Below are 24586 nucleotides of genomic sequence, written 5' to 3'. Positions count from 1 at the left end.
CACCCCACAACCAAACCCTAAAAACAGATTTGGTACTACAAATCTGAATATGTGTGTGTTCAGTCTGCGAAACAGACACCAGATGTGTGTAATTAGCTCTTGCTATTTATTCCATCCAAAATAAATGCACACATCCTTTGCAGTTTCTTCCATTTTCATTTCAGAAACAGTAGTAGGTCATAAATGCGTAACAGTTTTGATTGAAGCATGAAGCGGTGCTTGGAATTGGTTTATGTTGAATAATAAAACCCCCAGAATACTCTGAACAGAAAATGCTGTGAGCGAACTCTTGGAATCATGGACTCCTAGAAGTGTAGAGTTGGAAGGGGCTTCCAAGGATCATCTAGTCCAACCCCCTGCAATGCAGGAATCTCAGTTAAAGGACCCAAGGCAGATGGCCATCCAACCTGCTTTAAAATGTCCAAGGATGGAGAGTCCACAACCTCCTGTTCCACCATCAAATAGCTCTTAGAAAGCTCTTCCTGATGTTGAGTCAGACCCCTAGATCCTTTTCACATGTACTGCTGACAAGACAGATTCTCCCTATCCAATATTGGTGTGGCTAGTTTCCACATGACCAAATCCTCAGTTCATCTACTCCAACCCTCCTGCAACGCAGCAATCTCAACTAAAGCACCCTTGATTTCTGTGGGTTTATCTCATAGCCTAGTTCTATATGGCTGTGGGCCTTTACTTGTGCGGTGGCATGAACCCATAGAAAACTGCACTTCCTGCCAGCAGTACTGCAATGGTTAAAAGCACCACAGGTATGATGGGACATACTCCCGGAAGATGAAGGCTGTAAAATCTGCAGGCAGGCACAAGCTAAATCTGTGGTCCAAACAGCAGAAGCAATCTCTGGTGGCAGACTTTTATTTTAAAGTGATCACTTGTAAGCAACTCAATGCTGTCCATCCATAACTTCCGTAGATAAGACTTTTTTTCTATTTGTGCATGACACGTCCTCTTCAAAAAAAGGCAAGTCACATTCTTACTTACCGTATTTTTCGCTCTATAACACGCTCCAGACCATAACACGCACGTAGTTTTTAGAGGAGGAAAACAAGGGGGGGGGGGGGAAATTCTAAACGAAATAGTGGATATATGATTTTTGTGGTTCATGCTGTGGCCACAGACCTGTGATCTGACAGTGAGTTTGGAGTAGCCCAATGCAAAAATCCTGAGGATCCATGTGGATCCATGCTTTGTAACCACGGAGGAGGGAAGGAAGGGGAACCATGGATCCTCTGCTCACGACTGCAGCAGATCCCCCCTGCCACCTGCAGGCATTCGCTCCATTAACACGCACAGACATTTCCCCTTACTTTCTAGGAGGAAAAAAGTGAGTGTTATGATGCAAAAAATACGGTAAGTTGCTACTTGTTATGTGTTTGGAAACAAAATTAAGTTAGGAAAAAGTGGTCATCAAAACTAGGCAACTTAAGGTCTCGTTACGGACAATTCACTTTCGCAGCATTGAAAGCACAAAATGAAGCAATCAAAACAGGGACGGAACTCCATTCGTTTGGGGGTAGATTTATTTGATTTTTTTTTTAAAGATGCTACATAGTCAAACAGGATTGGTCTTTTTGTTTTTAACAGCATAGAACTAATTCCTACTAATTTTTTTCCCCTACATAGACTTATTTTTATATACAAAAACAGTTTTCCTGACCGCTGTTTCCCCCAATGTTTAGATGGTCGAAAGTGAGAATTATGTCGTGCCCAAAGCATCAGGAGGAGGAAGAGTCCATCGTTACTACAGCAACAAAAGGAAAATTTAGTTCTATTCACCAACTTTGAACAGGTGCCTTTTCTTCTCTCTCTTTTTTAACCATTTATAACAGTAGTCAAACTTCTGTGACGGTAAAGGAAACATGAGATGAAATACAGTCAGCTTGCAACTTAACGTGCATTTAAACTTAAAAACAAGAAAATTAAAGAGAGGGGGGCACCAGCAATCCCACCTGCCACTGCAGTGAGCTTGGGAGAGCATTTGGAGGTGCAGGGACTATGTGTTTTGAGTATATGAGATTTTGGCTTCATGAGCTATCCCTGGAACGTAAGTTGAGAGTTGACTGTGTATTAAATAAGTTAAATATGCATTAAACATTTGGATATAAAGGACTTTAACTCAGCTACGTGAACCAACAGCAAACAGTAGCTTGGTCCCCTTTTAGAACGAGGCATTGACCCTCCTCGCCCCATGCAACCTGCCACACAGGTGACTGTCTAGTGGCATTTTCCACATTGTTCAATGGGGCTGCATTCAGCTCCTTTCAGCTTTCCATTGACTGGTAGGTTAATACCAGTGGTGCTAAACCAAACGTACCCAACCTGGTGCCCTGCGGGTGTTGCTGTTCTCCCAACTCCCCATCAGCCTCAACCAGCATGGCCATTGGTCAGGGATGAGGAGAGCTGGAATCTAGCAACAGCTGGAGAGTAGTCGAAAGGAAGGCTGGTCTAGACCTACCGTCCCACAAACGAGACAACCAGGTTGCTTAAGATTCATGACCTTTGCCCCCAAGTTCTTCCATGCACATGTCCCCTTTTCAGCCAGTTATAGGTCCAAGAGACTCTTATTCCTTGAGTGCAGCACCATTCAAGAAAGTCAGCACTAAACAGCTGATGGGCAAAGGAGGAGCATGTTATTTCTCTCTCGAACTGAGCTGTTGAGAAACGGAGAATGCCCCAGAGACTGAACTAAGCTGTGCTACTGATGGGCACAGAACAGCAAGTCCCATTCCTTCTCAGGTCCAGAAGACCTAATCCCTGACAGCCTTTCTTCTAGTTCAGGACAGAAACCTGATCTCCAAAAGCTTCACGAGAAGGTAAATGGCAAAAGGCTGAAATAAGGTCATGTAAGCGGAAAGACACCCCCCCCCCCATGTACAATGCATAATGTGGCTAAGCTTGTGAGAGTCTGCCGAGGGTGCAAGCAGAGGAGGAAAGGTTTGCTGATGGATGCGACAAGCGGAGGATGCAAAAAGGACGCGATGGACGAGGCAAGAGGTGCATGGTCCCCATTAAACATGATGCCATCTTGACTGGAAACACAGAGGGACAGGAAGAAACTATTTTAGCAAGACGGGAGGGTTCAGATACAAAATGCGATGGCTCATTGCAACGCTCCTCTTTCCTACAAAGCCTGGCTAAGAAAATCACGCCCGCAGTTCAAATCGGAGCACATCTGGTGCAACACGTTGAGTTGACCACAGCTGGAAAGTAGGCTCCTTGTGTTTCCAAACCACCACTGGCAATTAGGTTTCCTCACTGCTAGACTGACATGAGCAAAAAAGCATGTGGGTGACCCTCTCGTCTTCCACTCCTCCTGCTACGGCCTCCAAAAACTTTTGGTCGCCCCTTTTCTATACATAAGACTGGCCAGGGCCAAATTTCAGAAAGCCGGTGCTGCTGGCACCCTTCTGGATCATGAACCTGCTCCAAGTCCTCTCTCCTCCTCATCTTCCAAGCTGCCCAGTTAGTGGTTCACAGCTCCTGCGAATGACGCAGGACATAGAGAGGCAGGGTCACACTTAAAGAGAGTTCAGGGTGAATAAACAGCTGCTTGGGGAGTTACACTGCTGAGACGCAAGTCACACCCACTTGACAGAACTGTTAAAATTTAAGAGGAGGAGGAATGGTGGGTTAGCCTATTTTACAGTAACGCCATCAACCTCACCTGCCTGAAACCCAACCTCTAAATAACCACAAGGATCTACTCTTTTTCAACGGAGGAACTTTTTCTTTTTTCCCCCCTCCAAAGAAGAGAAGTCCAGTAATTGGGATGAAGGTCCAAGAACTCTTTGAAGTTTAACTTTAAAAAAAACAAACAGAAAAACCCACACACACACACAAAAAATGCACCTTTATAGTGTTAAAATACATGATTTTGTCCTCACTGCTCGCAATCAAGATGTAACTCGCCTCTCTTCTCCTGCTCAACTCCTTGTACGTTTTATGCTTTCTAGAAGATTATGTTATGTTAATGTTATATTTGTGCAGGGGTAAAAATTTAAAAGGCAAGACCTGTGAGATGTCATACATTTTCTTTTTTTAAACATTTGTTATGAATAAATTTAATACCAATGATATGGCAGATCCATCAATCCAATTTACAATCCTCAGCATGCTGCCTCTACAAGGCGATTTTCCCTATAATGACGCCGATGATGAAGAACAGTACCACCAGGGCAAGTAGTCTAGTGCTGAGCCCCTCTTCCTTCACAACAGGTGCTGCTGAAGCAAAGCCCGGGTGGTTTGTCTGGGGCGCCTTCCTCATCCGCAGTCCATCTTCTTCCTGCAGCAAGGATGATTTTTGGAGATTAAAACAAATAAATAAATGCACTGAGCAGAGGTGTGCATTAGAAACTCAGCCTCCATTCTGTGCTGAGGTGTAAACAATCTGGGGTGAGATAATGTGCTCCCTTTTCCAAGCAGAAAACTCCGCTCTACCTAAAATGTAACCAGGGTTCCTGCTAAACCTGGAATCCAAAAAGAGTCCCCCTCCCCAAGCTGGACTGATCAGGAACTGCAGTCAGCTCTAACCTCTGTTAATGCAAGTGCCGGTGTTATAAGAAACCATAGGCAGCCAGGAGAAATTTGGACCAGAATAGAAGTGATGGGAAAAGACAGCACACGATCCTACAATCTGTCACTAACAGATTAACCATGGTTAAAAAAAACCCCACGTCTTCTAGTTAAGCTTGTTGTTACTCATTTTGCCATCATTCACTACTGTGGTAGATTTTATGCATTAACCAATTTCACAGATTCACTCAAATAATTACTGCCCTGTTCTCTGGCCAAAAGGCACCTAGAGTGGCTAACAACTGTCTAATACGCAACAACAGATCAGGGTAAGGCCAGGTTAAAACAACAAAAAGCTATTGTTTGTTTTAAACCATGGCTTAATTGTGAATGTTCCTGCTGCTCACCTTCTCCCAATAAGCCATACCCCAGAACAAGCGTGGTACGGCTTATCATGTGAACCTGGATTGTGGTTTATTTCAAACAAACTATGATCAGTAAACCAGAAGTAAGCCAAGGACAACGAACCTCGGCTTATTTCTGGCCTGCCGCTTGTGGTTTGTTGGAAACAAACAAGCTATAGTATCCGATGGCACAAACCATACCGTGTCTTGTTTGTACTGGGAGATGCAGCACCCAACATAATTAATGACTTAAAACAAACTACTGTATTGGTTGTATTCTATGTAGGCTGCACCAGTGCAAGGATTTTCCTTGTGAGAGGAAAGCTTCTGCCCCCCCCCCCGCACCCCCAAAATCTCTTCTTGGAGTTCCCCCAGCCCTGGCAGGGAAGGAGAGGGCAGAATTCCTGTTGCACAAGCAGGAATCCTTGTACTGGCCTCCACCACCACAATAATTTAGATGAATGCACCTCTGTTACTTAGGAGTGATGTGTGAACCAGCATGAAACAAATCCCCAGGTGTTATTAAATGCCCAACAAAAACACAACTATGCCAGGCAGTTTGCAATACATGCCAATACTTTAACTTTGTCCTAAGTGTCAATGGGTTGACCTTACCTTAAATTGTTTATTCTCCTCTCGTAACCTCTGAACTTCTAACTGAAGCCTCTTACATTCTTCCATTACTTTCTTAACTTCGCTGTCATCCAAAGAAGAACTTAATGATTTAGACATTACAGAAGATTCTGTCTTTGTTGCAGCTGTGGATATAATTTTATTTATTTCTACATCATGCTGTTGAGACAAAAACAACAACAACAGAAAGTTTGTTTTCATTTAGGGCACTTCAAATCCTATCGTTCCTCTCTTTACAAAGCACTTAGGACAGCCAACAATCTCAGTCAGCCTTCCCTAACCTAGTACATTCCAGATGTTTTGGACTACAACTCCCATCAGCCCCAGGGAGCCGGAACGCTTTGCATACTGTATCTATGACTATTTTTGAAATCCCATTGCCTTGCCCCAACTACTGTTCCCTCATCTCTGGGTTGGTAGATGGAGAGTTGTGCTTGTGTGAGAGACAGAGATGCCAACAGCCTCCTACAGATACCTATTCTACTTGAAGTCTTAATGTTAGTGCTCTAGTGAAAGGAGTATTAAGTTTCTAGGGATATTTGTAATCACTGCGCAGACTACTTCCTTATTCTCTCAATAGTTCCCAGCCTTCATTATTTTTCACATAGTACACAAAGACCCAAGTTCTAAATATGGGTTCCTCATTGCACCCATTTTGCAATGGCTGACAACTGCGATTACAAACAGGGCCCAAAGATCTGAGTGACCAGCCAGGCACAAGGGTATTTATGTGTTCAAAAAGCAAAGCCAGAAGTGTCCAGGAACACCTCTCAGATTGTTGGAAGTGTCCTGTGTCAAGCTGGTGAGGTAGCCCATCTAGAAGAAAAACTATGATCCTAGACCCTCACTGCGTTGTGTGACATCTTCGGGAGAAGAAAAAGCTAAGGAATTAAACCCTACACAAATCCAGAGTGCAGTCCCTAAAGCGGTTGGATAGAGTCTTGTATGCCTCTTTCCGGCAACTCCTGCAGCCAAGCTGGTGCTAAATGTACTGCTCTGCTTTGCTTTGGACCACATCAGTGACTTGTTCTCTGGGCAGCCCCGGACCTCCATACACGCTGCCCAGGCTTGAGGTCACTTTGGTGCTGCAAGCGCAGCGAAAACAGTGCATGAGGCAGCAGTTACCTAAACACACCCTTCCTTGGTGACTTGTGGAATGTTTGATTTCTTATCTGACGCTGAAATTGCATCACAGTCTGGAATACTAAGAGCAATGGCTAAAGCTACTATTTGCTGCCTAGTCTCCTGCCATTGCAACTTTTACGGATTAAAAGGGAAAAAGCAGAAACGTGGAATCCACAGGCTACTCTATTGCAATATGCTGTAATTCCACCTTTTACATTGTTAGAGGACTAAGCGCCAGAAAAACAACCACCATATATCTAAAGGCATGGCTGTGACTGCAGAATTGCAATGCACAATCCTATGTAAAGCACAGGTGCAGTTTTAGTAATGATGTGCCCATGACATGATTCTGGGTGAGAGAAGAAAAAGGAGGGAACATATTGAAGAAGATCAGCTTCACCCACAGTAAATCGATCATGTTTAAATCAATTTTATTATAATCTACGAAAATATTTTAAATTGACTATAAAAGTGCCTCTTTGCTGGGAAGATTTGTTTTGAACATTTAATATAGTTTCTGAATAAACCACAGCCTTATGTTTGGGCCTTGAAATATATAGCTGGTTTAAGTGTCTAGATATTTCAGACACGACCTTTTACTTATAAGCAGCAGCTGTGCCAAGTACAGAAAGTAACAATTGCACTCACGGGTTTATCGTTTTCTGCCGGCAGCTCAAACACACATCTAAGTTTTGAATCCATGAGTTCCTCTGGCTTTGCTTCTTTCCACTAAAACACACAGAATGGAAGAAAAAGTTTAGTTTAAAAGAATTAAGTCTTCTTCAGTACTACGCAGTTTGTTTCCCTGATGTCTCTCCAATGTCCAAGATACCTTCCAGAAGCAAAGTGAACCCCCCCCCCCCTATTTCATGGATCATTCGTAATAAATAAATAAATATGGAAATGTCTATCTAGCATTCTGAAACACTTCTGAGAAAGTTTCAGAGGGGCCAATAACAGGCTTTAATGAATCTCCCAGCCATGACAAACATGGTGTCATCTTCTGCTGAATGTGAGGAACAGCCGGCGTTTCCCTCCGACTGCGATGCTGCAGAGACGGGCGAAGATAGCTGGGAAGTCGTGCAGTGACGCCTGCTATCTTTCCACTTGAAGAGACTTGACTACGAAGTGTCAAAGTGCCCCCCCACCTCCCTAGGCCTTCTATGCTTTGAAACAGGAATGGTGGGGTGGTGTTGAATTAGAGCTGGCTGGTGCATGCCCACCGCTCCATGCAACTCTTCGCTGGTGGATTTGGGCAGGGAGAACCATGGAACTGAAAAGTTGGAAGGATCATCTAGTCCAGGGGTCAGCAAGGTTTATCTTGCCTGGGCCGGATCGGCCCCACAGAAATCCCTCCGTGGGCTGGATCGATCGCGTGCACCCCCGCGATTTTCGGTGTCTGCACCTGCGCAGACGCAATTTTCAGCACCGCGGAAGCGAGTCGCCGTGCCGGTTTAGCGCAGCGCGCACCTTGGTTCGGGGGCGGCTTGTAGGCTGGTCAAACGACCTCCACGGGCCACTTCTGGCCCATGGGCCTTAGGTTGCTGACCCCTGATCTAGTCCAACCCGCTGCAATGCAGGAATACACAACTGTCCCATACGGGGATTGAACCTGCAACCTTGCCCTTATAAGCACCATGCTCTAAAGAGTTGAGCGATCCACTTGGATAAGAGGGATTTGCCTGGGGAGAAAGGGGTGAGGCTTGCTCCTACAGATTTTGGCTTGGCTTATTGGCAAACAGTGAGAGTTCGGATGGAACATTCACACAGTGTGCTCCCAGATGGCACAGGGTGAACTGCACAGGCTAGTTCTGCTTGCATAAGGTTTTGTTTCCCACGAGGAGCACATGCCATTGAGCAAAAATGCAGTGGGACTGCTATTAGCTAGGCCAACTGGTTCCACCTATTGTGCTTGGCTGTGGGTTGCATGCAATGTGCCCCAGAAGCAATCTGAACATCACAAACTGCTGTTTGCTTCTGGTAAAGGGCAAAATCGTTCACAAATGCAAGCCACTGGGATTAACCACAGCCTCCCACAGAGGTGGCACCCCCTAGATAGCAAGTTTGCAAATTAAAGAACAGGTAAATGCTGACATTTTCAATTTGTGTGTGTGTGAGAGAGAGGGTTATTAGGACACTGGCAACTGCATTCCAGATTATTTCAAATGACTTCTGCTCAATTCAAGGGGTATTTTGGTCTGTCGACCAGTTCTCATAAGCAATGTTCATTCAAAGTTCATGCTCAGGACCATACTTTATGAGTTAAATGTCTTTTAATGCTACAAGCTAGGGTCAAAGGGACAAGCTATTTATACAACTGATCCGCATATTCTTGTTTTGGTTCCAAAAAACATTTTAGCTTTTTCAATGTAATTGGCGTTCTTTTTACAATCTTAGGCTTTGCTGCTTGTTTTTTGTATTTATACTGCTCTCCTGCTGCTATTAGAATATTTTGCAGCTGCTTTCGTGCTTTACAGATTGAAGATTTGTTGTTGGCAATTACATTATGAGTGAACATTATTGGTTGTATGCAATGAAGTTGTCCCGTTATCACGAGGGGTTCCACTTGTGTAATGGAACTTTCCCCCTCCCTCTGATCTCCCCATGGCCTGCAACCTGCTTGGGAGAATTGGGGGAACCCACAGAACAGATCTGGGGGGGGGGGGGCAGCGGCAACATGTGGGAGAAGAGGGAGGGAAAGTCCTGTTGCGCAAGCAAGATATTCTTGCATGAACGGAATGACTTTGTTGGATATAACCCTATGCTAATACGTTGTGAGCCACTTTTGGAGAGTTAATTCCTGAAAGGCCGTTCGTAAATATTAAAATAAATAAACGTGCATAAATAAATTGTAGACCTTGCCGCTGGGCAAGATTCACCAGTACTTTACACAGCGATACCATCCAACTCTAGCAACAGATGCAAAATCCGTAGGTATTAACCACAACCTAATATGGATAAGGGTACCCTGAATTTTCCGATGTGGCTCAGCCAGCACTGCCTTCCTCTGTGGAGAATGCGAAGCCACACCATTCCTACATTATGCTGTAAGGGTATGCTAGATGTGGGGGTGACATTCGTGCACTTGCGGTGTTCAAGCATGCCACAGGGCCAACATTATTTACAAATCCCTCTTGCTGGTTTGGTTCATGCTAGAGATGTAAAATGTCCAGAAATGTTGGAAGCTGTGGGGGAAGCAGTGTTTTGTTTCTTCGTCTTTTAAGGAAGAAAAAACCTGGGATCTGTTTTTGCAAAATTTTAAAAAAGCACACCCCGCCCCCCAGAACAGATTTAGGGTACGCATGTGGGGACGAGAGGGAATGAAGTTCCATTGCACCTGGGAAAATCCTTGCATCAAGATAACGTGTTAGCAGGATGCAGCCCAAATATGCTTGCACAGTCCAGTTGCCTAACTTGTTTTCCTGAAGTGAGGAAGTGAGCAAATAAGATTTCTCCTCAACAGACCTCTATGAATCTTGAGGCATCTGCACTCGCAGCAAGACTGCCAGTTCAATCAAAGGTATCCAGATTACTGTATTTTTTGCTCTATAAGACTCACTTTTTCCCTCCTAAAAAGTAAGGGGAAATGTGTGTGCGTCTTATGGAGTGAATGCAGGCTGCGCAGCTATCCCAAAACCAGAACAGCAAGAGGGATTGCTGCTTTCACTGCGCAGCGATCCCTCTTGCTGTTCTGGCTTCTGAGATTCAGAATATTTTTCTTCTTGTTTTCCTCCTCCAAAAACTAGGTGCATCTTGTGGTCTGGTGCATCTTATAGAGCGAAAAATACGGTATCTATTTCAGTTTTCATTTCTTGAAGGTTGTCTGACTTCCATTCCAAGCCCCCACCCCCTTTTATACCGCTCCGCCGTGTCTCGCTATTACACTGTGCCCTTTAAACAACTCGTTGGTTCTTGTTAAAAGGCTTTCTGCCATGTTATTCACACAGAAGAAAAATGCAGCACCTTAATAAGCAATTTCTCAATACTCACTACTGCTTCCATGTCTGAAGTATCGGGGGGTGCGAACATCGACTGAACCATGAACTTGTGTTTACTTTTTTCATTAGGGTCGTAATCAAAAGGCTGTAGCATCACTGAAAAGAGAAATCATTGCCATTAGAACCGCGGCATTTATTGCCACGAGTGCATCTTTGCTCGTTCCCAGAAGCAATTCCTGGCAGCGTCAATAGATGCAAGGAAGCTGGGAGCACCACATTAGTTTCAGAAGCTTAACCCAAGTTGAACAGTGAAAACGCTTGAGCTTTTTTTATACTTGTAAGCTACAGAATTATGAAGACTTGTGCAGCGCAAGGGCATTTGCCGTGACTGCTGAATGGGAGAAGGGAATGCGGTTAGAAATATATCCACTTTGTGTAGGAATGTTATTTCTTAGGTGGCATTTACTCAAATTACCCCGATAAGCTATTGTTTGCAGAGACCAGGTTCTCACCTCTGAAAAATGGAAAGCTGTTACTTCTTTTTACAAACCGTTAAGACAGATGCTTCATGCCTCCTCCCCTCATGCATGGAGGGAAGAGCACACAAATGCTTCCCTGCAAGGATAATCAAACAAATGCCCTCTCCTCTTCAATGAGCGCATGAGGGAATAGCAGGGACTCTCCTGTTGACTGCACCCCTCCCATAGAGACATACCTACAGGAGAGTCCTCCCTAGCAGCCAAAAGCAGTGCTTCTGTGTCCACATCAAGGAAAAATTGGTGATTGTATGCGCCTTGAGTTCATAAACACAATTTCCTTATCTACCTGCAATTTCCAGGGTGACTACGTTGCATCCCTCCAGATGCTGCTAAACTATAACTCCCACGAGCCCCACCCAACATGGCCAATGTAGTTTAGCTGTAGTTTATAGAGTTGTAGTTTAGTGACCTAGGCAGTCAAACTGAAGAAAAGTAACTTCTTCAATTTCACATTTTTCACTATTATCATCTGGTTTATATCACTTCTTTTCTCCCTTATAAATCCTGGTCTAATCCTCATTTCCAGTTACAAGCATCCACGGATGATTACATCTGAGGGCATAATAGCTTTTCTGTTTGAGGTCTCCAGTAAAATTGTCTGCCCCCCGTCAAAAAACCGGGAGGTCTTTGGAGTCGAACGCAAGCCTGGCTACAGGTTTGTGTGTTGTTTCTGCTACAGTCAGGGCCAATGTGTAAAGTATTTGAGTTGTTGACATAAGCAATTCCTTTGCTGCCTGTTCCACCAGTTGTCACAACCCCAGGCATCTGGCACAAACCACGGCTAAGGGAATTCTACAAAACACCCAGAATGGAAAATTTAGGAACTTGTCCATTCAGCGTGGTATGCTGAACTATGGCATAGTGTGCTGTCTGAACCCAGGCTCCTGGTTCATCTCTCCCCTCGCTAACCACAAGCTGTGGCCCAGAACCTGCATGGTCAAGTCATGCTAGCAAGACACAGCAAGGCTTACCATGTCCAGTAACCCATGATTTTCTACAGCAGCTTAGTGTTTTGTTACGTAAAAAGAATGTGCAGTAATGCAGCAAGGAAAAGCCAAAGCTAGGAAAGAGAACAAGGCCAAGTCTGCGCTACTATGTGAAGGGGTGCACACATACTAAGTTGTTGCTAATAGCAACAGACTACGTTTTGTTTAAAGAAAAAAAACAAAAACATGTTTTAAGGGTACAGAACATTCAGCTTTTCCAAAGCTGAATCTAGGCTTGCAACAAGCATGTCGCAATGAGACGTTTGGCCAAGCCCTGCCTGAAAATCTACGCAATGTTCTATAGTCAAGGACACATTCCAGTTCAACGTGCCTTTCCCACTTCCTGCAGCTCAGATATGCCGGCTCAACTTATTAGACCTTGCACACCAGTCTCCACACAGCAAGCGGCATATAAACAGATGTGAGCCCAACTCCTGCTGCAAATCACCAGGCCCTAATCCACTTCTGCTCCGATGCACCTATGACAGGGGGAAACCCCTGCTGCATTTCCCCGCCATTCTTGTATTGGAAGCATTCGAGAGATTTTCACGCCAAAAGGAAGTGAGAAGAGATGCGTGGCTGCAGGGAGTCTATGCAGGGAAGAAGGACCAGGTAGAGCAGGGGTGTCAAACTCAAATTCATCGGGGGGCCGCATCAGCAGTTTGGTCACCCTCAAAGGGCCGGTTCGAGTTCGAGTGTCTTCAAAGCCCATGACACCTTTAACAGCTGGATTAAGTAATGCAGAGCTTCTGGCTCATGGAACACTACACCTTGATTTCATTTGAATACATATATGAATATAAAAATTGTTTCCTGTTTGGCTTGGTGTTTAAGTTACACAAGATGTGCAGGTTTTAATTTTTCTCATTCCCCAAATTTTAATCGAGCATTTGTTTGGATTTCCCCCCCTTTGCTACCTACCCTAAACCTTTGAGGAGGGCGGGAACTGATGGCCGGACCCTGTAATAACATTGAGGAAAAAATTGCATGATGTGTAAATACCCTAAAAAATAAACCAATTCCTTATTAGCTTTTTTTCCATATATAAATTTTTGCAACGCGCACCCTGCGGAAGCCGCGCCTGACGTTATTTACAAAACATGCACTTGCGTATTGAATTTGCTTTTGAATCGCGAATCCCCAGAGGCAGAGGATGCTGTTCATTGGACCGTGCGGAAACGCGCCTAAAGAAATAAAGAAATGAAAAGCAAAAGCATGCCGCCCCGAGTATTCACAGGGTGCGCTCCTGAAACACAAGCGTGCTCTCGGTTTCCCTCTCTCCAATGCGCGCGAAGCCGGCTCTGCCCTTCTCTGCGTTCCACCTCGCGCAGGCGCGCTGCGCTCCCGCCGGGACTTATTTCACCCCGGCGAGCCCGAAAAGAAGTTGAGAGCAGCAGCAGCGGCCTCCCATATCCAACCCCACCCTCACCGTGTCAAATAAGTCTTGGCTAGGTAACTGGAGGAGGGGGAGGCCTGCACCTGCGCATAAGGGACCCGAGGCGCCCTGCACACGCGCTGCAGCCCAAGCTTCCCTCACAGATATATATAGACCAGACTACACGGGCCACATGATGAGGTCTGGCGGGCCGGATTCGGCCCGCGGGCCTTGTGTTTGACACCTGTGAGGTAGAGGAAAGGAGCTATGCAGGGACACAGTGTGGGGCAGCCCTGGCTTTAAGCAGCAGGGCAGTCACTTGCACCCATCCAAAGACGTTTTTTGAAACCATAAGCTGGTTCCTCACGTTCTGCAATTTCACAGGGGGATCCCAAGATATGCAAGTCAGTAAGCTTTGGAGTTCTGAAGAATTTTTCAGCAGGCGAAATCACAGGATTGTAGAGTTGGAAGAGAACCCCCGAGAACCATCAAGTCCAGCTCCCTGCGACACAGGAACGTGCAGCTGTCCCTTAACGGGGATCGAACCTGCAACCATGGTGCCATCAGCACCACGTTCCAACCAAGTGAGCTTGCATGCTACTTTTAAGCACGAGGTGGTCGGGGCTGCAGCACACGCTCCCAGTGCTCTACTCTAGCGTCCTTGGCAATGCCGCGCGGTTCAGGCTGGGGTGCCCTTGAAGGACTTTGGCACCATAGCCTTGCACGGCTTATCAGGACTGAAAGTGGCTTTCCTTGGATTTCTCCAAGGAAAAGAGGAGGCACCACAGATCAAAGCAGAGGACCACAAACAGACTGAGAGGGACTGTCAAATTTCGCCAGTTGTAGCGACATCCTAAGTAGTTTTTAAAAAGCAGGTATTTAAACATTTATCTACGCCTCCTTCCAGTTTAACTAAAGCAGCAGAACCAGTAAAATCCATAACTGTTAGAGAAACCTGGAAACTGAAGGATCAGGGCAAATAAACAGGTGGGGGGGGGGGGGAGAGATGTTTGGTGCCAGGTGAGTCTCTGGGACTCTTCTATTCAAGGAGACCAGCCTGCAATCAGCCTTGTCAGCACTCAAGGAATCCAATGAGGACTGAGCGTAAGGGTGTGAGAAACATTAAAACAGGAAGTGGGGAGGGAGCTTCCTGAAGTGTCCTGAATGGCTGGCTGGCACCCTGGCCAGAAGGACTCCACACTGAATTATTATTTTTTTAAACTGCAGGTTCCACTTGTATTCTTTCATTCTGGAATCCAAAGGCTCCCACAGTCTTCTGAAGACCCCACCCTCCCTTGCATCAGGGGAACTTGAGAAGAGACAATTATAGCAAGAGCAGCGCAGCGAAACACTCTGAAAGGGAAAAAGGGCTGAGTTAAGCAATTCCGTGACAAATCACAAGAACATGCACGGCGGATGTGCTGACAGTGCTGTTAATACACCAGCCATTTCCTAAGAAACTGAAGTGTAGGCATGCAATGGACTCCGGAGTCTCAACAGATAGGGATTCTCTCCCGGGAAATTTGCATTCCAGTTAAGGGTCGCTTTAAGGGAGCGAAGAAGAGCGAGCTGCATTTCTAAGCGGTATCGTCTAAAATTTATTGCATGGTTTCTGCTGCTATCCATCGTGATGCTAAGGAACCCTAGTGCGTGTCAGCTGACACCGAGGACAGAAACGAGGAGATCACATGGGAGCCCTGTGATGACTCAGTAAGGGGGACTCAGACCTTGGGGCAGCATCCAAATAACACGTCCTGTCCATGCAAGGTTTGATGTTTGTGTAATAATAATAATAATAATAATAATAATAATAATAATAATACCCCGTCCATCTGGCTGGGTTTCCCCAGCCACTCTGGGCGGCTTCCAACAGAATATTAAAATACAATAACCTATTAAACATTAAAAGCTTCCCTAAACAGGGCTGCCTTCAGATGTCTTCTAAAAGTCTGGTAGTTGTTTTTCTCTTTGACATCTGGTGGGAGGGCGTTCCACAGGGCAGGTGCCACTACCGAGAAGGCCCTCTGCCTGGTTCCCTGTAACTTGGCTTCTCGCAGCGAGGGAACCACCCGAAGGCCCCTGGCACTGGACCTCAGTGTCCCGGCAGAACGATGGGGGTGTATACTCCTTCCGGGACGCTCTTTCAGGTATACTGGACCAAGGCCGTGCAACAGAACTCCTGCCCCAGCAGGTCCTGAGCCCTCCTCAAATCTGCTCCAAAGGGCTGAGGGAACCTCTAGAACAGATTTAGGAAATGGGCGGGTAGGAAGGATGGGGACAAATTCCCATCCCATATCCTGACAAGATACGTTAGCTGGATGCCACCCTTACTTCTCCCTATTCATGGCTAACATTTATTCTATTTCTTAATCACCCTTTAACCCAGTGTTCTCCAACCTTGGGTCTTCAGTTGTTTTTCAGACTACAATTCCCATCATCCCTGACCACTGGTCTTGCTAGCTAGGGATTATGGGAGTTGTAGTCCCAAAAAAGCAGTTGGGAGACCCACGGTTGGGAGACCCTGCTTTAACCAAAAAGGAGCCCAGGACCATGTACATGTAAAGATAAAACAAGAGTAAATAAAATAAATGCTTATAAATCACCATAAACATCTATAAAATATCAGAACCTTCAAAATACAGACATAACAGCTGCTGCTTGGAAAACCTGTCAGTAGAGCTTGAGACTCCTAATCTCTGAGTTGTGGGTTCGAGCCCCACGTTGGTGAACAAATTCCTGCATTGCAGGGAGTTGGACTAGATGGTTCCTTAGGTGGTCCCTTCCAGCTCTATGATTCCGTTATCAAAACAGTGAAACCACAAGCGGCAACAGGCTGGGTACAATATTTGGCTTGTATGGCAAGCTGACATCTGATCAACCTGACATTAAGATGGATTCTGGTCTCAGCCACTCCAGATGCACACAGTTCCTTGCATGCTAAATGCTTAACTGAGCTCCTGCCATGGGTGTAACACTCCCCTTACTCCGTTTTTTAGGAACAGATATGTCCATGCTAGACCTAACCGTTAAGCCATTACATTAGCACTCATATAGGTGAGTTTGCACTTTAATCCTGGGTCTGAAGCCATTACCTTTCCCTTATTGTGTTTATCCTCGATTAAGCAACTGCGAGAGGTATCTTGCTGCAGTTTTGTGCAGGCAAGAGTCTCGCTATACAGTGGTACCTCAGGTTAAGAACTTAATTCGTTCTGGAAGGCGGTTCTTAACCTGAAACTGTTCTTAACCTGAGGTACCACTTTAGCTAATGGGGCCTCCCGCTGCCCCTGCACAGTCGCCACACAATTTCTGTTCTCATCCTGAAGCAAAGTTCTTAACCCGAGATACTATTTCTGGGTTAGCGGAGTCTGTAACCTGAAGCGTCTGTAACCTGAAGCGTCTGTAACCTGAGGTACATGCAAGCTCCTGACAGATCTCTCGAGACTGTCCCTTAATAAAAACAAGCGCTCTTCTCGAAGTCTGCTTTTACCACTATCTGTAAGGAGATATGCAACGGATAACACCCTGTCGTGCTGTGACATAATCTCCAACACTGCTGACAGCACTGAGGTTTGCCCCATTCCTGTCTGCTGATCTGCACATAGGCATTCTCGATAGCTGCTCCAGTTATGGAACTCCCTTCCCTTGGAATCTCACCAGAGCCTAGGCAACTTCATGCAGCGCTGTTAAAATAATAATAATAAAGTCTTCTTCTGGGCTGGCTCTTGGTGGCTTTGGTCCAGCTGGGAGAAGGGTGGAGGCAGTAGCTGGAATCCGGTATTCGGAAGAGCTTTCAATTAGATGCTTTGTCATCCCAAGTTTATTTTATGGCCTTAGCTACGAGCCCTCGGGGGCTGTGCAGGATAAAAAGTAAACAAGTATTAATTAAAGCATGCTTTGCAGAAGGCCGTGAACGAAATTAAGGCCACATGCTCCCAAGGACACTAGAAATAAGCTGATTAAAGGTGCAGCACAGGTGGGAGATATGGGGAGCTACGAAGCAGAATTAAACCAGCAAACACCAGGAGGAGAGATGGAAATGGTCGTGCTAGCTTTGAGGGGCATAGCCGCCCTTTGCTTGGTTGAAAGTGTATCGATTATCCTTGCATCCTGCAGCTTCAGTCCTGGAAATGGACTCTTTTAAGTGCATTACAGATTCAGCCAGCTAACAATTAAATGCCACGTCATTCTGTGAAAGACAAAGCACGCGAAACCCCACCCCCACCCCCTTCACTTGTGGCAGAACCGAGAACTCCCATGTGAAAAACCTGACAAGGCGGCTGAAACTCTGGTTTCTCAGGCCTTCTTCCATTAACACATGTGCAATTGAAGGAGGAAGGTTCAGGAAGGGGGGGGGGACATATTTTTTTTCTGCCAGAAGGCCATTATTTCCTTCCTGTTATTTTTCGGGGGAGTGGGTCACATGGCCAGTGGGGAGCAGAAAAAAAGGAAGGGGAAAATGGGACAGCGCAATGGATATGAATTTTACCTTTGTGCAATTAGCTAGTTTACAACCCCCCACAAACCACCTCTTTATCCTCTATCCGAGCAAGAAGTACATAAATATGAGCCCCATCCTGTCTTGTCCCCTTTATAAGATCTGAGGAATGAGATCATCACCCCACTCCTACTCACCATCCCAGGCCGCCCATCTGCGGCCACACTGTTCTTTCTGTTATCAGATCAAAATGATCAGATAACAGCAAAGGTTGCTAGGTTTAACGAGGGTGCAATGAGATTAAGGGCCGCTATCTGAAAGATCTTGATCATTTGATTGTCCTTTTTATCCATTGTTGTCATTTTAATTGCATATATTGCTTGTTTTATGTTGCTATGGCCGTTGGCTAATGCAAATAAAGTTAAGGGGGGGGGGGGGGAAGAGCCCCAAGTTGCAAAATTACCACTGAGAATATATACCCAAATGACAGCAGAAATGAGGTGACCATTGTCTCTTCCAAGCATGCTTTTTAGAGGGGTGGAGGGTCCTAAAGTGAGAGACAATTGGATGACAAAGAACACAAATAATGGCCTATCCCATGTCATCTGGTGCTGATGGTAGTCTGGAACACAATGAGGAACGCCTGCCAAATCAGGTTGTCTTAAGACACTAATTTTAATTTATATGGTAGGGCTCCTGTTTTTAATTTCTGTGTAAACCTGCAGTCATATATAATGGAGATGGAAACGCTCAAACTACAGTACACGAGAGCTCTGGGTTACCTGCCTGGTGGAGGCCCAGAGGCATTTACCCACAGTAAATTTTCCACTGCTCTATTTTGCTGGGAATTTTTTTAAAAAAATGCTTCATATATCCAGAATCACAAAGGAATAGATGCCAATCACAAATTTGGCATTAGGCAAACTTGGCAGCTTTACATTTTTAGTTTTGTTTACTAAATGCAAGTAAATCTGACGTGATAAATTAGATCAGAAAGTTTTCTGAGGCAAATTATGATATGGAAATTATCCTAACTTGCACAGGAAATTTTCCGGAACATGTTCTGATTCAAAATTTTCTGGAAAGCCCACATCACTGCCCGCAGGTAACAGATTATAAACGCTCAAGTCTGCTGAAGTTTTAACGAGTTTCCACTAAGCAGAGAAACAGTTTGCCATGGGCATTTGAGAACTGGTGGTAGGAACAGAGCAGGGGTGAGAAACCTGTGGCCCTCCAGATGTTGTTGGCCTCCATATTCCTGCATTTCATGGGGCTGGACTAGATGACCCTTGGGGTCACTTCCAACTCTACAATTCTATGATTCCATCTCCCTATCAGCCTAAAATGGCCAATTATCTGGGATGAAGGGAGCTGCAGTTCATCATCAGCATCAGCATCATTAAAAGCGTCACAGATTCTCTATTCCTGAAGTAGACAAAAGGACTGGAAATGTTCAGGGGGAGCGGGATTTCTTTGTTTCCTCCCTCCCAGGCTCCCCCCATTTTTACAATGGAAAAGGGGAGAAAATCTGAGGGCACATCGAAGAACATCCTATGGAAAGGTCTTCTCCTTTGGAATGAGTGAAATGCCTTTGCTAGACAAGGTCTTACTCTTCCAAAATGTTCAGATTGTGCAAGACAATCTACTGTATTAGAGGATAATTTCTGTGTAAACTTGCAGTCATATATGATGTTCAAAATCTAGTATGTGTGTGTAATTTGCATTTAGAGAAGGTTGGCATCTTTATGACAGGAGAACAAGCTGTTGTGAATTGCTGCTTTCCTTGTTCTGGTGACCTCTGATCTAGGCCCCATCTAAAGCATACATTTAAAACAGTATTATACCACTTCTAACAGTTATGGGTTCCCTCAAAGAATCCTAGGAAATCTAGTTTAAGGGGAATAGCCACCTCTTTTCAACTCCCAGCCCTACTAAATCCCCACAGCTCCATGGCAAGAGGAACTGTGTTAAACCACCCTGGAAGTGGTTGGAGGTGTAAGAAAAATCTGCTATCCTTCTGACCAGGTACCTCCCTCCCTTGAGGGGTCAATCTTGTCACCTCTCTTCCCCACATACCTTTCTAGAAGGCATTTATACTTTTGAGGTTGCAATCCTACCTGGGAGTTAAGTCCACAAAACACAACACACATTATTTCTGCATAAGATTGTTCAGTAAATTCCATAAATACAGTAGAATTCTATAGATGCCATCTAAGTCTCCTTCGGCCAAAAAACAGTTTTATTTGTTAGTGATATTCACAATGCAGCTATCAGCCAGGTTTAAACAAGCATTCAGGTGAAGCCTTCCCTTTCAATAGAGAAACAGCCAACATGGCTTAAAGGTGGTCATCACAGCCTGACAGGCAATGCTTGCTGAAAGGTACATTACCCAGGAGACAAACAGACCTAGTTTAAAACTCAGGTTTAAAAGCTGCCTATTTTATGCCCTGGGTAAGTAAGGGGTTTTACAATTTCAAAGAAAAATTAAATAACCTTTTTTGGCAGCCAATCAGAGTAATACCCACAGCTGAAGAGAAAGACTCTGCGTGCATTTGTTTGTAAGAAATAATTGCAGAAAAGTGCACCAAGAGCTAGCCTTGTGCAGTACAAAATAAGGTTCTAGTTGCAATCAGATCTTTGAGCACCAAGGAACTAGTGGCAATTCTCAAGTGAAGAGCACATTTTCAATAGAGCTGATGGTTTAATTAAGGCAGACGTTAACCAAATTGATTTAGTATTTCCATCTGTCCTATTGAGCATCTGAAGTCTACAGACTTAGCATGCTTAAAAGATCATATATATCTATACTTGTTTTATTCTACAAATTAAATTGCTCTTGAAATCAACTGATAATGGTTAAGAGATCAACAGGCCTGTATTAAGCTAACAACACAAACCTGCCCAAAACCAGGCACTTTTAAATCCCCCTGAAATCAAGGAGATTAATTAAAGCATGTGTTTAATCTTCCACTCAAGTCACTACTAAGTTCACCTACTCCCAACTATTTATTGCACAGCAGCATACTATTGTTTTAATACAGCTACCATCTGAAGCCATGGTTTGTTGTTGACTTACAAACCATGGCCTTCTAAAACTACGGCCTTGCATTGCTTGAGAACCTGGCACCCTTTCTTAAACAGTTTGGACACTCTGTCCTGTCCCAGGAAGGTTAACACGCTACAAGGGAGTGAGACAAGAACAGCTGGAAAACAAAGCAAGCTTTCCATGCTGAAGGTTCCAGGCTCAATCTGTTATCTCCAGTTAACAGGATCACATAGGAAGTGATACGAAAAACCTCTTTCTGAGACCCTGTAGAGCTGCTACAGTATGAGCAGATAGAAGCTTCACTGTCAGACAGCTTTATGTACCATATTTTCCGGCATATAAGACGACTGGGTGTATAAGACGATGCCTCAACTTTCCCAGTTAAAATAAAGAGTTTGGGATATACTCGCCGTATAAGACTACCCCTCTTCCAACACACACCAAATAAAAAATAAAAAAACCAATCTCCAGTCCGGCTCGGAAATCTGCTCCACTTCCCAGTGGCCGGGGGCTTCTGGGGCCAATTTTCAAGTGTATTTCTGCTTCATCTACAGAGCCTGGTGTCCTCTTGATTTAATTTGCTGTCGTTTTATCCTTTGGTGGGGAGTTGCTGCAGGATGACTGACTATTGAGAAGATTTTCCTGGGTTAAATAGTAGTCTTATGCGCCAGAAAATACAGTATTCGCCATTTGCTACTGGGTCCTCCTCATTTGCTAACCGAACAATTATTTTTCTATAATAATGATCTTTTTGTACCTCATTGTTTTCATTTAAGTTTTTATTCCTTATTGGTTTTGCGCAGTATTTGTAGTTCAGCAGATCTGCTCTAAATCGTTTTAAAATTAATGATCGAAAATGGATTGCCTGCTTTGTAATGTTCATTTTTCATTATTCCTTAATGAATCGCTTCATAAATGAAATGACATAATTAATAAAAAACAGAGCTTTTACTTAATATCTCTCCCTTTCCCTGTTTGACGTCCTACTATACCGGGAGGCAAAGCAAGCACACCTGGGGAAATGGATGGGCTTCTTAAAATAAGAGATCACCGTGCTCATCGCAATGTTGGGGCTGTTATGTCAGAATAACTTACCAGACACATTAATTGACGTTCCTGCATCTATAATCCCACTGTTGGGTCTTACGCAGTATCTGCGTGGTGCTGTGGTCTTCACCTTGAAGCACACATTTCTGTCTGTAGGGTTGCCAAGTTTCAGGTTCGTGGTGACGACGTCTGTGAATGGGCCTGCGGGGTGAAACAAAGGACACGTCAAAACATTTTCCAAACATTTCAGAAAGTACCTCGGGATTTTCTATTCCTACAGATGTGTGCACCTATCAGGACACAAAGAGAAGCTTGAGCTCAGAGTTCGAAATTAGCCAGGCGCCAATAACATTTTGCACCTGGCTATCGCCTACCTGTGACCAAGTGAAGGTGCCCAGACTCCAGGATGGCGCCTGACATCTCCACCATCTGGAGGTCTATGGATCTTGACCATTTTCACACACTAGCAACACTTCAGCATCCTAAAAAGCAGAGACATCACCTTGCCAACAAAGGTCCGTATAGTTAAAGCTATGGTTTTCCCAGTAGTGATGTATGGAAGTGAGAGCTGGACCATAAAGAAGGCTGATCGCCGAAAAATTGATGCTTTTGAATTATGGTGCTGGAAGAGACTCTTGAGAGTCCCATGGACTGCAAGATCCAACCTATCCATTCTGAAGGAAATCAGAAAAGACCCTGATGTTGGGAAAGATGGAGGGCACAAGGAGAAGGGAATGGCACAGGACGAGATGGTTGGACAGTGCGAAGCTACCAGCATGAGTTTGACCGAACTGCGGGAGGCAGTGGAAGACAGAAGTGCCTGGCGTGCTCTGGTCCATGGGGTCACAAAGAGTCGGACACGACTAAACGACTAAACAACAACAACCAGCACAATCAGAATGAATTTCAGGAAACAAACAACAACAAAAAAGACTTTCAAGCCGTCTGGCCCAAAAATGGCAACTAGGCATTCCGTTTTGGAGGCTGCAACCCTGGTTTAAGGAGCTTATAAATCTGAGCTTCTAACACTGCCTCCTGTGTGCTGGGACCCCATGACAGACACACAAGAGGCAAGCCAAGTTACCATTCCTTCTATTTTTGTGGCTCAGACTGTGTGTGGCACTACTTAGGTTGCCAAAATAGCACAAAGGTCTGCACGATCCAACATTTGCAGAGCTATTTTTAAAAAAGAAATAAAAAAACCCTACGGCAGGGGAGGAGGGCCAAAAAGACTAGAAAGGACTGAGCATGCAATATGTGGTATAGAATATGTTGAATATGTTGGAGGAAACCAGGGATGTGGTGGGGAGAGGGTGGAATTGAGTGACTTGAACCTGTACCAAAACACTGCAACACAGCATTTTGTTGCAGGCCCCCAGTTGCTGACCCCCTCCCGAACTGTAAAATGGGGATGAGGCCAGGGCACAGGGGCCTGTCTAGCTGCCACCCCAGTGAATTAATAGCTAAGCTGACCTCTGGCCCCATAACTTCCTGGCTCACAACCCTTGCTCTTTACTGTGCAACATCAGCGCTTGATTCCATTTGTGTATTGCTCCGGCAAATGTTTTCTAGAGCGGTGTTTAGACATATGAGGTTCCCAACTTTAAATAGCAGGGTATGCAAAGCCTTGTTAGCACCAGTTATAAATAGCCCCCAAGTAAACTATATTATAACTCAGCTTGCAGATTCTCCAAGTTTCTAAATGGGATGTTGCTATTACGGGCAGATATGAAAGGTCAGGAGTTAATTACTTCTCTGGTCAATAGCCGAAGGAAGCTGCCAGAGGATAAAATTTCAGGTATGACTTCTGACTGCAGTTTAGATTTTTATGAGTTCCCTTCTAGCCTAGAACTGTTTTGGTTTATTTTATTTCATTTTTGTGCTTCTTTATGAGAAGATGCACAAAATTTGCACCAGACCACCGCAAGTTCATCTTAGGTACAGTGTTACCTCGGGTTAAGTACTTAATTAGTTCTGGAGGTCCGTTCTTAAGCTGAAACTGTTCTTAACCTGAAGCACCACTTTAGCTAATGGGGCCTCCCACTGCCGCCGGAGCCCGATTTCTGTTCTCATCCTGAAGCAAAGTTCTTAACCTGAAGTACTATTTCTGGGTTAGCAGAGTCTGTAATCTGAAGCGTATGTAACCCAAGGTACCACTGTACTGTAAAAAAACCAAAGCAACACAAAAACCCCCTCATTATTTCCCCTAACATTGCAGAATTTTGATCAAGATTGGCTGCTAAAAGGTATATTAAGAAGCAACAGCATACTCGCAGATAGATATGCTTTCTGCATATGGTTAATAGATTCCCTAGGAAGAAAACAAAATGGAGCATTCTTCCTTTCCTTTCAAAAAGCTCCAAGAAGGCACATGGCAGAGGTTTATAAAATTATGAGCAGCATGGAAACAGCTGGTATTCTCTTCCCCTTTCCCCGGCAATACTTGAAGTTAGGGGAGGCACCCTATGAAAGCTATTTGCTTAAGAATCGGGTCAATTGACTTATGGAACTCATTACCACAATATGTG

The 24586-nt window shown here is 44.7% G+C and overlaps 1 protein-coding gene across 1 annotated transcript in view; it reads right to left on the bottom strand.

Moving 5' to 3' along the window:
- Nucleotides 1–1520: 1520 nt before the first annotated feature.
- The window catches only part of VAPB (VAMP associated protein B and C), a 44821-nt gene continuing 21755 nt past the window's right edge, over nt 1521–24586 (bottom strand). Inside the window, exons 2-6 of the mRNA XM_028735299.2 lie at nt 22107–22259; nt 10683–10786; nt 7341–7421; nt 5550–5726; nt 1521–4300 (exon numbers count right to left, since the gene is read on the bottom strand). Of these exons, the coding sequence (XP_028591132.1) occupies nt 4139–4300; nt 5550–5726; nt 7341–7421; nt 10683–10786; nt 22107–22259 (677 nt within the window). The 3' untranslated portion in view covers nt 1521–4138. The remainder of the gene's footprint in view (nt 4301–5549; nt 5727–7340; nt 7422–10682; nt 10787–22106; nt 22260–24586) is intronic.

Source organism: Podarcis muralis, chromosome 5, assembly GCF_964188315.1.
Source record: "Podarcis muralis chromosome 5, rPodMur119.hap1.1, whole genome shotgun sequence".
In the NCBI taxonomy this organism is placed as follows: domain Eukaryota; kingdom Metazoa; phylum Chordata; class Lepidosauria; order Squamata; family Lacertidae; genus Podarcis; species Podarcis muralis.
The sequence above is the reverse complement of the archived record's forward strand: the minus strand, read 5'-3'. Positions and strand labels throughout refer to the sequence as shown.